Raw genomic sequence first — 15,482 nt, 5'->3', positions numbered from 1 at the left:
GAGCACGGTCATTTGGGGCAAATTACTCCAGCAAGCTTCTGTTTTGCTAACTGTTGGTGATGACAATGACATGTGTGTCATAGAATTCTCCCAGGGCTAAAGGAGATAACATTCACAAGGATGCTCTGAACCCTGTCTGGCATGAAGTAATTCATGATTATGCTCATGAACACATTCAGTCTCAACACCACTCATCCAGTCCTATCCACTGGGGGAAAGGACAAGAGATGAGCCTCAGTTCTGCCCCAGGCCTCTCCCAGCAACCTCAATCCACAGGGATCCTCCACTGTGCACCCCCTGTGCTTTATGTGTCTAATTCATTTGTCCATTCTTTGGGGAAAACTATGGATTCATCACTAATTTTTAATTAAACACATAATTCATGAATACATTCTCTTTACTTAAAAAAAATGTAGGAACAATACAGGTAAAAGCATGTTTCCGTCAGGCACACACCCAGTCCCTCCTTTTCCCCCTGAGAGTCAGTCTGGTGCACACCCTTACACACCTTTTTCTGTGCTTTCATGTATACTAATAGTAACCCATTGAAAATACAGAATAGCATTCTGTGGGGTTTTTTTTAACAAACATAAATAGCACCAGATCTTTTTTCAATTAGTAATGTGTTTTTGAGACCTATCTGTGCTAAAATATATGTATCTTATCCCTTCTTTCTAACTTTTGCGTAGAAATCCACTAGATAATGAGCTCCCATTTTATTGCCAGTGCATGTATTGAGGTGTATACCAGATTCAGCAATCGGATTCCAGCCCACCACTGCCACAAGCCGTGTGAACCCCAGCAAGCTGCTGATCTTTCTACTTCTCAGTTTCCTTAAATGCACAAAGGAAAAATATCACCCCCTCAGCCTGTTTCTCAAGGCTGTGGTCAGATTCAAATGAGAAATCCAGGGCATTTCCACATACATGTAATCGCCTTTGTACTTTATTGCCTTGCCAAGAGGAAAACTAGATCTGACCCAGGGCTCAGGGCTGAAGAAAGAAGTCCTGGCTCAGAGGTGAAGTTACTGGCCTGAGGACCCCAGCCAGCAAATGGCACAGTGGATCTACAACCCTCAGCTCCAGAAACTTACACAGGTTTCAAAATGTGTCATGTCCCTACTTAACACCATCAGCAACATGAGAAATGTAAATCAAATTCATCAGATTAGCCGAAAAAAAGGATAATAAATTGGTAATCACCAATAATGGCAGAGATGACAGGGGAAGTGGGTACTTTCATACTCTGTTGGTGGAAGTATAATTTTCAGTGGGGCAATTTAAATACATTCAAACTGAACAAACTTTCTGGTCCAGAGGTTTCTCTTCTAGAAATCTACCCCATGGAAGTGTTCATAAATGTACCTGTAACGTATGTATCAATAAAGGTCTAGAAAGGTACACACTGATAATGGTGCTACTGTCTCAGGAGCAGGATAACATGGGGAGAACATTTTTTGTCCTCCATTTGAATTTTTTTTTGGCAAGAATTCATGTCTTTTATACTTGAACTTCTTTCATGAACTGAAAAGCATAAAAAATAGAAATCAAAGCACAAGGCCTCCCATTCAAGTTGCACATGGGCACGTGCAGCCAAAGAAAACACCAGCGGGCAGTCCCTCCTGCTCCTAGAGTCCCACCCGCTCATCCCCTAACGCTGACATGCTCCTTCCACGGGAAGGTACTTGGCTGGGACGCAGGCTGGGCTGTCTAAGAAGTGACTGTCAGGGGCTGGGCTTGCCTTCCTGCCTTCACACCACTCAGCCCGGAGCCAATCACCTTTGGGATATTCATGTAGGATGCTGGGCGGCTCTCACTCAACTTTTAAGCCCGGAAATCCTAGCTCCGGGACAACTGAGGAAGACTACTGAGGACAATGGCACTTTTCTTTTTGAAATCCTAGAGTTGGAGTGGGAAATGCAAGCATCATGTGTGCACGCACGTGCACGTGTGCGCACGCACACACACACACACACGGGACTGACATCATTAACCTGATCAACAAGACGGCCCACAGAAAGAAAACACCCTGAAATAAGTTCAAGAAAGACTGGGCTGCCAAGATACTTCATCGGCTATAAATTCCCACCCACCCCCACTGTCGGAAGCCAGGGGCTCTTTGCCCGAGTTCATGATGCTTACACCACCAGAGTGACAGGCTTTCCAGGGCACACACTGTACAGAAACCACAAAATTGGAGGACGTTTATGGAAGGCTTTCGCTGAGATAAAGCTCTCACAGCTACTTTGAAAAACACAACAGAGATACCCCCTTGGCCACCGTGGGCGAGAAAGTAACAGGCCTGCCGCTGAGGCCTCCCCACACGTTTTTCCTGCCATCACCCAAAATTACACAAAGTGGAACTCAGAGCTCAGTGTCACCAATGGACAGGATCTCCTTGCAAGCAGATTATAGGATTTAAGGGGACACGATTTTGGGAGAAAAAAAAAAGCAGTGTGGCCAAGACAACTCAGACAACTGCTCATCCACGGACCTTAAGAAAAGCCAAATCTTTAAAGCCAGCCAGGTCCCATGAACTGACAGACACGTCTAAGAAGATGCAGCCTTCGTTCACGCACTGATTCATTCATTCCCAGGCATCTTATGCTGGGCATGGGGCACAGACATGAAATGGACAAGTTCCCATTCTTAAGAAACTCACCTAAAGAAGTGGCTAAGGGAAAAAAAGAAGTTAACGAGCAAGTGACAATATCCATTTTTTCACCCCACCTCAGCATCTGGGCCTCAGTTTCCCCTCTGCAGGTGGTGGTTCTGGCTTCAAAGCTCTGAAGTGCTTTTAGCTCAAGTGCGATACTCTGCAATCTTCCCGACCTTCAGTAACTCCAGGCTCATTTGAAGAGGCTGCCCAGACACCCAGGACAGTTTGATGGTCTGAAGGCCAACTGACCTTAATTTGTCTCCCTGGTTGAAAGGGCATCATGCCTAAGGCTAGGATCAGAGGAAAGCCCTCTGCTTAGGCAGCTGGGCTCCTGCCTGCATCAGGATGAATCTGGGGAGAAAAAAAAGCTGCTTATCATTTCCAATCTGCTTCAGGGATGCAGTGTGGAGGAGAACAGAGCATTCTGCCTCAGAAAAGGGGTTTCTTTGGGGAGATTCTGGGCAGCAGAGAATATTCTACTGAGCACCCACGATGGCCTGAGCACCCACTTGAACCGCAGAGAAAAACACCTGAATGAAAGGCTCCTGTCCTCGTGGGTTCACAGGAAGCAGGCACAGTGGTGCCCTAATTTTAGCAGACACTGCCTCAGGCTGCCAAGAAGAGGCAAGGGGCACGTGAGCCGGTTCCTGGGCTCCTCAGGGCAGCACCACAGTGTAGCCACACTCCAGAGCCCAGACCTGTCCTGAGCCCCAGACCCCTGAAGATTAGGTCAGGCTACCAGGTGGTCTCTCACTCAGGCCTCCCCAACCCAGGCCGGCGCCTATAGCAAAACCGCTAGATTCTCCCCCATGCTCCCAACCTCAGCCTGGATCGAGCGGGTACTGGGGAGGTGGCCAGCTGGCCCTCCCGATGTGCTCTCCTCTCCCCAGTGCTCAGGGTCCCGGGCCCAGGATTCTGACCCCGGCTCCGGGTCGCCCACGCATCGGCTGCGCTCGCGGGCCCCGGTCGGCGGCCCCCACACACCTTGATGACCTGCTGCTTGATGATCCAGGGCAGCACCACTATCATCACGGCGCCCAGAACGGCGAACAGCAGCCCGGTGACGCCCAGCGCCGCGGCCGTCCGGCGCGCTCTGGCGCGGCTGCCCATGTCGGCGCGCCCTGGAGCCCGCCGAGGTTGCGGCGCTCCGCGCCTGGGGGGCTCCGGAGCACAGGCGGCAGAGGCGGCGACTCGGTCAGCGCGGGCCGCAACTGCACGGCAGGGCCCGGACGGCAGCTCACGAAGGAACGGCCCGGCAGGTGGCCAGCCGTTTTATGAGCCATCGCAGGCGCCAGCGGCCCGCCCCCGAACGCTCAGGACACGGGGATTCGGGCAAGCTGCGGCGGGCGGGGAGGGGGCGGGGCCTCGCGGTCCGGGGCAGGGCCGTGGGCGGGGTTGTGGGCGGTGCACGGATCGGAAGGTATTGGGGGCGGGGCCTATGCCTCCAGGACACGCCCCGCCGAGTGGCGGCTGGCCCTGAGCTCAGGCTTCCGTTTCCGCGGGGGGCGGCCGGGTGACGGCTGGGTGACAGTTGGACCAGACGCCCCTCCCCCCGCGTCCCTCGAGTTCCTCCCTCTCTTGCCCACTCGCTCCTTGTCCTGCTCCCCCTCCTGTGCCTCCCCTGGTACCCGTCTGGGGCCCTGGCTCTCCTCCCCTCCCACGTTCTCAGTCGTGACCGTCGTCGTCGTTCACACCCATATGCCCCGCCCCCGCCGCGGCGACCTCATTGCCCAGTCCTGGAAGCCCCCACGGGCGCACACCCACCCTCACACACCCTGTTCCAGCGTCACTCCTCCTGGAACAGGTCCGCAGGCTCCCCCTCCGGGGCCTTGTGCGCCCTCCACTTGAATTGTGTTCCCCCAGATATCTGCCGGCTCCCTCCTTCATGACCGCTTGGCCCCCTTATCAGAAAGGCCTTCCCGCCACCCTATGTAAAATAAAATAGTGCCAGCCCTCCCAGTGCCCCCCTTATCACTGGGCACCACCTGGCGCCTTACACACTCACTTGTTCCTTGCATTCTAACAACCCCCTAGCTAGAACACTGCAAGCAGAGGCTGTGTCCCCCACCCCTTGCCCTGTCCCCAGCTCTAGAACAATGCCCGGCAGGTAAGGCTTGCTCACTGATGCACACTTTACAATGAACGCATGAGGAGCCTTGTACAAATGGCTCCATTTTACAGATAAGGAAACAGGCACAGAGAGGTTAAGTCAACAAATCTAAGTTTTGCTTTCTGAGGAGGAGGGAGACAGAGGTGAGCAAGTGAGCAAATGAAGGAGGGGTAATAGCAAATGGGTGCTTCGCTGGTACGCACTTCTGGTAGTCCTGGGCAGCCCACACCTGGCCTGCCTCCTGGTGCCTGCAGCCCCACCACCTTGTACTCTGTTCTGGACCCTGAGGTAGGCCAATCCCCTCACACTCCAAATGGGGTTACTGAGAGGCAAAAAGACTCCTCCTGGATTACAGGGGATGGAAGGGCTGTTTCTCCAACACCTGCGAGGACTCAGAATGAGGCGTTCTGAAGCTCTTCTTCCACCCTGGAAGGAAGCAACCTTCAACCAAGCCCATGCTTAAGCAACAGGGCCTGGCCTGAGCCAGAGTTTATGGAGCACCTGTGTGGGGCTGGAAAGCTTGGCACTGTCCTCACCTCTGGAGACCCAACCTTTTCCAGAGCATCAGGAGCAGAGGCCCAACTACTGACCTAGATCCAGGGGCACACACAAGGCTATGTGTCTGGTAGGAACAAGTTGAAAGAAATCCATACTCCGGGGTTTCCACTCCAGAGTCCTGGGGCAAGTGGGCTTAGTCCTCTCTGCACCTCAGTTTTCTCACCTGTCAAATGAAGGTAAGCCTCTCCAAGGCTGCCGTGACAATTAAGCAAGTCAGAAAACTCCGACAGTACTCAGAGCAATGCCTGGCATGTGTGAGACAACAGGGGCTGGCTGTCAGTGTGATCCGGAGGTCTTGCATGACCTGGCTGCTGACCACTTTCTGCCCCCACTCCACAGCCTCTCCTCTTGTCCACCCTTCTCCCAGTCTCCTGACTTGCTTTCTGTTTCTTGAACAGCCCCAGATTTCTCCCTGCACCAGGGCCTTTGCATTTGCTGTTCCCTCAGCCTAGAACTCTCCTCCCCCAGATCCTCCCAGGGCTGACTCCTTCTCCTCCTCAAAAGCCCACTCCTCAGAAAGGCCTTCACGGTTTAATCAGTCAAGATGGGAGCCCCAAGCCACAATCACTCTCCATCAAGTCACCCCATTTCTCTGAGATTTTCTTATCCATTTATGTGTTTATTCCTTCTTCTCCCACCAGCTACCAAGAGAAGCTGGTCTGTTTCTGTTAGTGGATGATCCCAGCACCTAGAACAATGCCTAGCACATAGCACATACTCCTTAAAGATGAAGTAATCAATTAGCTAGGTAAGTCCTTAATTAACCAATCAAGTAACTCATTGATTAGTTAATTTATTTCACTGTATTCCTTAAGGCCATCAACAGCCATCAGTTACAAGGATTGTTTCATTTCTATTGACTTTTATAGTCCTTGGGAATTAACCAATCAACTAAAATCTGGGGTCAGCCCTGGCCCTGACACCTCCCCTTTCCTTGATACCCATTTTGCCTCAGCAAGGACCAACTCGCCTTTGACCATGGCCCCCAATCTAACGTTTATTTATTATCAAGTCTTCAAGGTCCAAATGTGCGTGGTGCTTACTCAAGAGAGCCCCAAGGCCAAGGCAGGAGTGTGCTCATGTCACACCACCCAGTCACTCTACAAGAGAGAAAGGCAGAGATGAAAGCTTGTCTGACACACGTGACCGGCTGTGACCTCTCTGGGGAGAGTCACTTCCCATGGCTGGGTGGGGGCAACATGAGAAGCAGGAAAATAGACTTCGTCATGTTTTAGAGAGAGGCCTTGCCTGGATGAGGAAAGACTAAGATGTGGGAGAAAAAGAAAAAGTAATGATAATAAAATATTATCAGCACAGATGTAAAAACAAATTAGGTGACATTTCTCCTCCCATGGTCAAGGCAGCTAGTGAATGTGGGTAAAGATGTGAAAACTTAGAACCCTCCTATACTGCTGGTGGGATTGTAAGATGGTGCTGCTGCTCTGCAAAGCAGTTCCCCCAAAGGATAAACACAGCCCTGTTTAGACCATAAGACCCATAAGATCTGATAGCTACCAGAGTCCAGTTCTGGGTATAAACAAGAGAAAGAAAACCATGTCCACACAAAAAGCTGTGCACCAATGTCAACTGCAGCACTATTCACCACAGCCAAAAGGTGGAGACAGCCCAAATAGCTGATGGATAGATAAAATATGCAATATTATTCAGGATATAAAGGAAGGAAGTGCTGACACGTGCTACAACATGGATGTACCTTGCAAACGTTATCCTAAATGAAAAAAGCCAGACACAAAAGGTCACCTATGAGTCCATATATAGGAACTCTCCCAAACAGGCACATCCACAGAGACAGCGAGCAGTGTTTGCCTTGGCTGGGGGACAATCAGGAGTGGCTGCTAAAGGGGACAAACCTTCTTTTCTGAGGTGCTGAAGATGTTCTAAAGTGGATTGTGGTGGTGGTTGCACAGCCCTGAGAATAGACTGAAACCAATTCAGTTGTACACTTCAAATGAGCAAATTGTACACTAAATGAATTAAATGTCAACAGAGCTGATATAAGAACTAACAAAACTTCCCTATGGCTCCCACCTCACTCAGAGGAAAAGCCGAAGTGCTCACCACAGCCCACAAGGTCACCGCCATCTGCCTGACCTCAGGTCCCCCTCTCTGCAGCCCACTCTGTTCCACCTCCTGGGTGAACCTGGCCCCTTGCTCATGCCTCAGAGCCTTTGCATCTACCAGTCCCTCTACTGGACATCCTTTCTCAAACCCCCATGTGGCTCACCCTCCCTTCCTTCCACTCTCTGCTCAAATGTCATCTTCTCAGCGAGGACTTCCATCCTATCCACCATTTTAAAATTACAAACCACCCCCACAATGCTTCCATCTCTCTTCCTGCTTAATTTTTCTCTGTGGCACTTATCACCACCAGCACACTACATAACACATATGTTTTATTGGTTTGCCTGCCCTCTGGAATGAATGAAGTTAGGAATCTATTTTGTCCACTACTGTGTCTCTAACTCCTAGAACAGTTCCTGTCACACAGCAGGTCCTCAACCGATATGCATTGATGCACAGTAGCTACCAGAGCCCAGTGGTTAAGCGCCTACCTTTGTACCCAGATGGCTTTGGGCAAGTGGCCTTACCTCTCTGTGCCCTGGCTTCCTTATCCCTGCAATGGGGATAATGCCAACCTCCTGGGGTAGTCACAAGGAATAAATGATTTCATCCTGGCTACGCACTTAGCAAGGTGCCAACATTAGCCAGAATCATCACTCCGTGCAGGCAGCCACATGTTCTGGCCCCACCTCAGCCTGGGAAGAATAATTATCAGCCCCTGGACAACGGATGAGTTCTATCTCATGGGAGATAATGACTTGGTTAAAAGGAGTCACAGCTGGCTCGTGGCAGAACAGGGACTGAAATGTCACTTGTCTCCAGAGCCAGGGCTTGAATCACTACTCTTTGCAGAGGAAAAGGGAAAGGTGGAGAAAGGTTAAAGAGGAAATAGTGGAGGGAAGGGAGCAGTGAGGGAAAGGACAGGAAAAAGAGAAGGAGCCAATGAGGGAGAGGAAACAGTCGCATTGGCCCACATCCTCCACCTTGCTCACTGCTGAACAGGCAAGAATAGCTCCTTCACTCCTTTTATCACATTTGCTCATTTCATCCATTTCAGCACGTACACTGAGCACGTATTATGTGCCAGGTACTCTGCTAGGAGCTGGGGACTCAGAAGTAGACATGACAGAGCTCCCTGGCCTTGCAGAGCCTACATTCCAGCAGACAAACAAGAGTGATAAATGATCAACATAGTTATTGGTATATTTTGTAACATGCCAGAGCTGTGCAGTCCACACACTGGCCATGTGTGTGTACTGGGCACTCCAAGTGGTGCTGGTCCCACATGAGAGGTGCTGTGCCATACACACGCCAGGTTTCAGACTTAGTATGAAGGAAAGAGCATAAAATATTTAAATATCTTTATATTGATTACACATTGAAATAGCAACCAGGCATGTTGGGTTAGATAAAATATACTATTAAAATCAATTTCACCTGTTTCTTTTTATTTTTGAAATGCAGCTACTAAAAAACATTTAAATTGCATATGTGGCTCTCATTGCACCTCTGTTGGACAGTGCTGTTACAGGATAATATGTACCTTATGGGAAAAAAATAAGAGAACAGGGTAAGTGCTACCAGTGGGGAGAGGGTTGTGATTTAAATGGGTGGTTTGGGAAGGCCTCTGTGAAAGGGTGACATTACACTGAAGATCCAAAGGAAGTGCAGGAAGGAACCATTCGGATATCTGAGGAAGAGTGTTCCAGGCAGGGAGAACAGCCAATGCAAAGGCCCTGAGGCTGGTGTGCACCTAGATAGTTCTTAAGATGCTAATTTCTCATGATGATGCAAATGACTTCTTAGGACCTGTTTGCCTTCTGTAGGTGAAAATGCCCCCTACAATAGTGTGAATATTAGTGGAGTTCTCCAAAATTCCCAAACATCCTCTAAGAGACTCAGCCTAACCCCTACAAATCCTGACTTCCTGCAGAATTCCCCCCACCACCTTGTGGGTCTCCTGCCACCATTTTCTCTAAGAGCTGGCCACTGAACTGCATCTTTGCCTCCAGCTCTCAGGACTTGAGATATCCCCACACCAGTGAACACAAAGCTGCCAAAACAAAACCACTTACGGAGACAAAGGTGGAAGTATGTGGGGAGGACTCAGCTGGCAGCTGTGAACTGATAACTCTGCTCCATTTCCACCAGGTCACAAGAGGAGAGAAGCTTCTGTCGGATGCCATGGCCCACAGCAGCTGGCCACATGAGGATGGTTCCTATCCCAGGAGACCCAGAAGGCTCCTCTAAGGTCACCTGGCCCTGCCCTACCTGCCCAGAGAGATGTTCACATTCATTCATTCTTCATGTAGCAAATACCTGCCGAGCTCCTGCTCTGTGCTAGGCCTACTTTGTGTTATGAGCTGGGGATAGACTAGTGGACGAGACAGACAGGGTCCCTCTGTCCTGGCCTTCTTTTTTAGTTAGGAAGAGAAATTTAAAAGCAAAACAAACAACAACAACAAAAACCCCACAAGCAAATAAATAAGGATCTTAGATGATGTTAAGTGCTAATGAGAGAAACAATGGGGTAATACCACAGAGAGATGAGGGGGTGGAGGGTGAAGCCTGAAGGACCAGAGCCAGGGGAGGACATCTCTGGCAAAATAAGCAGTAAGCACAAAGGCCCTGCAACAAGGAGCTGTCCAGTTTGTTCAAGGGCCAGAGAAGCACAGACGGCACCATGAGGACCTGAGGTAAGCTTCAAGACAACTCACTCAAAGAGAAAGAAACAAGGACAGATGAAGCAACGGGGACAAAAAAGCCTGGATAATTGTTAAATCTGAGAAATGGGCATGTGGGGGGATTCATGGTACAATCTTTGCTCTGGTGTGTGTTTCAACTAAGACTAAACGTGTGGTCCCCCAAAATTTATATGTTGAATCCTAACACCCAGTGTGATGGTGTTAAGAAATGGGGCCTTTGGGAGGCAGTTAGGTCATGAGGGTGGAACCTGATACATGAAATAAGTGCCCTTATAAAGGAGACCCCAGAGAGCTCCCTCACCCCTTCTGCCAGGTGAGGACACAGGGTCCCAGGTACCTCCTATGAACCAGGAAGTGGGTTCTCACTAGACCCAGAATCTGCCAGCACCTTCACCTCTGACTTCTGCCTCCAAAACTATGAGAAATAAATTCTGCTGCTTATAAGCCACTCAGTCTGTAGCTTTCTGCTATAGCAGCCCCAATTGACCAAAACAATTTCTTTTCTTTTCTTAAGAATAAAAAAATGCATCTCCCTGGCCAATGTTTGGAGGTCAAGAGTAAAAAACGTGCCTCAGATATGATAAGATACAGTTGTCATATCAACAATACCTCAATAAAAAGAAATGCAGTTGTCCTGTGTTATAGGGACCTGGGTTGGGAAAACCAGAGACAGCTGGATGGATTCAAGGTGTATTTGGGGTACAGAACCCACAGCTCTAGCAGATGGATCAGGAGTGAGGAGCTACTGAGCACCAACCTATGCCAGTGCTGGGCCTGGGGATCCAGTGGTGGGCATAGCAGCTGGTCCCACTTCCTGGGAGCTCATGGTCTTAAAAGAGAGACTGACAATGAAGAATTTGATACAAAGCCAAATTTGACACAAAGCCAAATCACAGATCTGTCACAAATTGCATCATAATAAAGGAAAAATAGAAGGTCCTAGAAGAGCTTAGCAGCAGCAGGTGCTGTGTCAGGGTGTCCTCCTCCCCCTCAAAGCCATCTTCCACTTCCACCCCGTGCCACCCGAGAAGATGACTGTCACAGGCCAGGTCGGCAGGCTTCCTTGTCCTCAGGTGTCCAGCTGCCTCTGGCCAGTGGGAGGGAGGCGATCTGAAGAAGGTGAGAGAGAAATGAGACACTATTCTCCAGATTCCGCCCATGCTATTTCCTTAAAGATTAAAAGATTAAAGTTCCTTGGCTACTCCTCTTACAAAGAATCTATGTCCCCTCCCCTCTCGTCTAGGCTGACACTGTGGCCTGTTTCAATAGGATGTGGCACCAGTGACACTGTGGCCTCCAAGAGGGGACCCTAAGCGATCAGCAGCTTCTGGCCTCACCTCCTGGAACACTCCCTCTTGAACTCGGCGGCCACACTGGGAGGAAGCCCAAGCATCTGGGTGAAGAAGCCATGTGAGGAGATCCCAGCCCCAGCAGCAGCCCAACGAGCCCCCAGCTGGCAGCCAGCACCCTGAGGGGCCATTTGGGACCTGAATCGCCCTTTCTACCCACACAACGGGAGAAATACCTAAATGGTGCTGTTTTAAGTCATTACGTTGTTATGTGGCAACAGCTGACTGAATGGGCAGCCTCCTCTCCTTCCAGGTCCCGACCCTTCAGCTCAAGGGCTGAGAACAGCCTCTCGGTCCTTTGTTTTCCCTCTGCCTTTGGAAATAGTTCCTCTGTTGAATCCTCTTGAGAGTCTCCTGTTTTGAGCGTGCTGTCCACTTCCTGCTCAGACCCTGGTGGATACAGGAACTGATTCTGTGCGGGAAAAGGAATTAATTAAAGAAGAGGAAGGGAGGCCCAGAGGCACTGTTCTGGGCAAAGGGAAGAGCGGGGGCAAAGCCAAGAGCTAAAAAAAAACGTGGTCATTAAAAACAGCAGCAAATCTGGAGCTGGGCAATCCAGGTTCAAACCTCAGCTCTCCTCTGGGCTTGATCCTTAATTCCTCTGGGCTTTGACCACCCCACCTTTACAGTGGAGCTGATAATACCTATCTCAGATGGTTGTGGTGTAAATTAAGTGAGTTCATATCTGTGAGGCCCTTAGTACCTCAGTATGTTTGTTAAATACAACAAACTGAAAGATCCTGTGCTGGGAGGGAGAATATGAAATATGAGACCACAAAGTAAGCAAGGCTGCGGCCTCAAGGACTCATGAACCCAAAAACACCCTGAGCAGATGGGGGCCACGCAGGAGTCAAGGGATCCACTTTCATTCCCCCATGGCTACCCGAAGCCCTTGTCTGAGCACACCCGTTTTGGACAATGCTGTGGGTTCCATCTGAACCTGGACTGTAACAACAGAAATCTAAAAACAGCTAGTATTTTTTGAGCACTTACTATATGCCAGGCACCTTCCTAAGGGCCTTAGATGTGCTGACTTACTGAATGCTCATGCTGCCCTGAGAGGCATGTGCTGTTATTATCCTTGTTCCCATTCCACAGATGGGAAAACTGACTCCCAGAGAAAGTAGCTGCTTCCTCAATGCGGTAAGACCAGGCCCTCACCCACTGCCGGGCCCTTGTCAGCGGAGGTAGGAGCCCCACCCCGAGGACAAGAGTGGGAAAGGCTAAGCCACAACACCCTGACCACTAGGGAAATACGAGCACAGCCCCGATGAGAGACCCCTTCACACCTGTTAGAATGGCTATTTGTCAAAAAAAAAACGCAGAAAATAACCAGTATTGGAGAGGATATGGAAAAAACATCTCAAAAGAACTACACCCAAAAGAAGTGAAAGCACAGACACAAACAGATATTTGCACACCCATGTTCACAGCAGCACTATTCACAACAACCAAAGGGTGGAAGCGTCCCAAGTGCCTGTCAGTGGATGAATAGATCCATACAACGTGGGCCATCCACATGCTGGAACATGACTCAGCCTTAAAACTGGAGGAGATTCTGACAACGTGGATGAATCTGGAAGACGTGATGCTGAGTGAAATAAGCCAAACCCAAAAGGACACATAATGTGTGGTTCTACTTACATGAGGACCCTAGAGCCATCAAATTCACAGAGACAGAAAGTACATGGTGCGCACCAGAGGCTGGGGTGGGAGGAAGTGGGGAGTTACTATCTAACAGGAACAGAGTTTCAGTTTGGGGAGATGAGAAAGTTCTGGAGATGGAGGGTGTGATGACTGCACAATGTGAATGTGCTTAATGCCGCTGAACTGTGCACATGAAGGAAGGAGGGACGGAACCTGCACAACACAGAAATCTGAGGCAGCCGAGGAGAGAATAGGGTTCCCCCCACAAAGTGCAGGGTTTGTGGTCACAGCTTCAAAAAACCTTTTAGGAGCCTGGAGAGAAACACCTAAGAGGAAGCATATTTGGGAGTTGGTCTTTGATTAGAACTAGGGAGCAAAGTTTTCTGCAGCCTCCAAAGAGGGAAGTCAGGGGAGGTGGGCCTGCAAACTGTCTAAGCCTGCCCAGGGAACATCTTCTTTCCCCTCTATTCCTGGGCCAGAGAGAAAGGGGCTGCCCTAGGTGACCGAGGAGCCACTGGCTTCCCTGAGCAACACAGCACATGCAGAGTCTGTCCCAGAAAGAGACACCCATGGCACAGATTGGCAGGGGGAGATGCGCCAGCCAAGGCTCACTGGTTTCCAGGCCAAGAAAAAGGGAGCTGAGCAACCAGCCTAGATTTCTGCACAGTTTGTTGGACTCGCCCAAGCCCCAGGTATCCCCTCAGAGTCCCAGATGCCCCTCTATAAAATGGAAATCAGAGGTAGGCCAAGGGGGATGGAATCCCCCACAATGCACTGCCTGTAGGTATTTAAAAACAATAATAAAACCCACTGGAAATCAGTCTGCTTCTTATCATGTACCAGTCATTCTAAATAATGTCCTTGATAAAATATCCCCCCTGAAAAAAAATCCCTTATTGGTCTAAATTCTAAACCAGGAACTAGAAAACTATAGCCCACAAGCCAAATCTGACCCCCAGCCCATTTTCGTCAAGATAATTTTATTGGAACAGAGCCACACCCATTCATCACATACCGTTTATGGCTGCTTTCCTGCTTCAGTGGCAGAGAAATGTAACAGAGACCCTACAGCCCAAAAAGGCTAAAGTATTTATCATCTGGCCCTTCACAGGAAAAGCTTGCCAATCCCTGTACTAACAACTGCTGCAGTTATTATTGAGTATTAATAATAGTCATAAGCTTCAAATGAGCACATTTATATCACTCAGCCTTTAATAAATATTATAGCCTATGTGAGTTTAGTTCAGAGAACTCCAGATGTCACACACACACTCATTCACTCACTCAGTCACCCACATGAAATATTTTAATAAATATCTCTAAAATAGAAATGTATTCCTCTTTTGACTTGTTTCAAACTAAAGAAGTAATCCGTGAGGGGGATCATAGGGAAAACAATGTAGCACAGAGAAGGCACACAGTGGATCTGTGGCAGCTTACTACCCTGATGGACAGTGACTGCATTGGGGTATGGGGGGGTACTTGATAATATGGGTAAATGTAGTAACCATATTGTTTCTTCATGTGAAACCTTCATAAGAGTGTATATCAATAATACCTTAATAAAAAACTTAAAAAAAAAGAAGTAATCCAGAAAATAATGATTCTTATTGAATATAATTGTTGTTTTAAGGGAGGGTGTTAAAACATGATCCACTTAGGGGTCAACTATTGTTATACTGTTGACAGGGTTTTGTGAAGATGAAATTAAACATGTGTGATGATAGACACCATTGGTTGCCTTCCCCAAGATTTATTCTCCCCCACCCTGTTCTTCCCTGATGGCAGAGAGTCTATCTTCCTCCGTGAGCCATACATGCTCAAGAAGGAGGATCATGTGCCCCTATCAAGAGGGAATTCTGATTATGCTAAGCCAAGTCATAGGAATACCATTCCCCCACTGTGATTGGCTTAGGGGTGGGCATGTGGCCAAATTCTGGCCAATAAGAATGGGTGTGTGTGCTGTGACTTCTGAGAAAAGCTGTTTCCCTGATAAAGAGATGCTGCCTGCACCACTTCTGTTGGATGTTATCCCATCTGAATGAGAAGTCTGGGTTGATGGGGCCACCTTGCAATGCAGAAAATGCTGGAGCAGAGAGATGAAAAAAGCCTGGGTCCTCAGGGATGTCCATCCTTGACCACTGAACTGAGGGCCTTAATGCTGCTCCATCTCAGGACTTCCCACTATGTGGAAATAACAAATGTGTGTATTGTTCAACAGCGTGGGTTGATGCTTTCTAGGACTTTCAGCCAAAAGCATCTCAATGGGCTCAGATATGAAACCCTTTGGTAAGTTGCCAGCAGCCACAATCAACAGCTTTATTGATTTATTCATTCAGTGACTATTTACTGAGTGTCCTCTATGGGTCAGGA

General features: G+C 49.0%; 1 protein-coding gene and 1 long non-coding RNA gene across 8 annotated transcripts in view; both read right to left on the bottom strand.

The window, feature by feature from the left end:
• SCARB1 (scavenger receptor class B member 1) overlaps positions 1-3,969 on the bottom strand; it is a 63,449-nt gene extending 59,480 nt beyond the window's left edge. For 3 of the 5 annotated variants that reach the window (XM_057492319.1, XM_036921791.2, XM_036921792.2), the window contains exon 1: positions 3,643-3,969. In XM_057492319.1, the coding sequence (XP_057348302.1) occupies positions 3,643-3,768 (126 nt within the window). In that variant the 5' untranslated portion in view covers positions 3,769-3,969. Of the gene's footprint in view, positions 1-2,729; positions 2,857-2,907; positions 3,010-3,642 lie in introns of those variants that run through there. The other 2 variants (XM_057492320.1, XM_036921794.2) reach the window with 2 other exon arrangements.
• Positions 3,970-8,804: 4,835 nt separating this feature from the next.
• On the bottom strand, positions 8,805-12,324 carry LOC118930462 (uncharacterized). 3 transcript variants are annotated; one of them, XR_005032071.2, is made up of 4 exons: positions 12,030-12,324; positions 10,871-11,874; positions 9,484-9,627; positions 8,805-8,951 (listed from the first exon to the last, which is right to left on the bottom strand). It is a non-coding gene; the product is annotated as an uncharacterized LOC118930462 (long non-coding RNA). The 3 variants fall into 3 exon arrangements; XR_008993768.1 differs by having other exon boundaries at positions 9,484-11,223; positions 11,451-11,874; XR_008993767.1 differs by having other exon boundaries at positions 9,484-11,223; positions 11,639-11,874.
• Between the last annotated feature and the right edge of the window lie 3,158 nt (positions 12,325-15,482).

Source organism: Manis pentadactyla, chromosome 14 (assembly GCF_030020395.1).
Source record: "Manis pentadactyla isolate mManPen7 chromosome 14, mManPen7.hap1, whole genome shotgun sequence".
Taxonomy (NCBI): domain Eukaryota; kingdom Metazoa; phylum Chordata; class Mammalia; order Pholidota; family Manidae; genus Manis; species Manis pentadactyla.
This window is presented reverse-complemented; position numbering and strand designations above follow the sequence as displayed.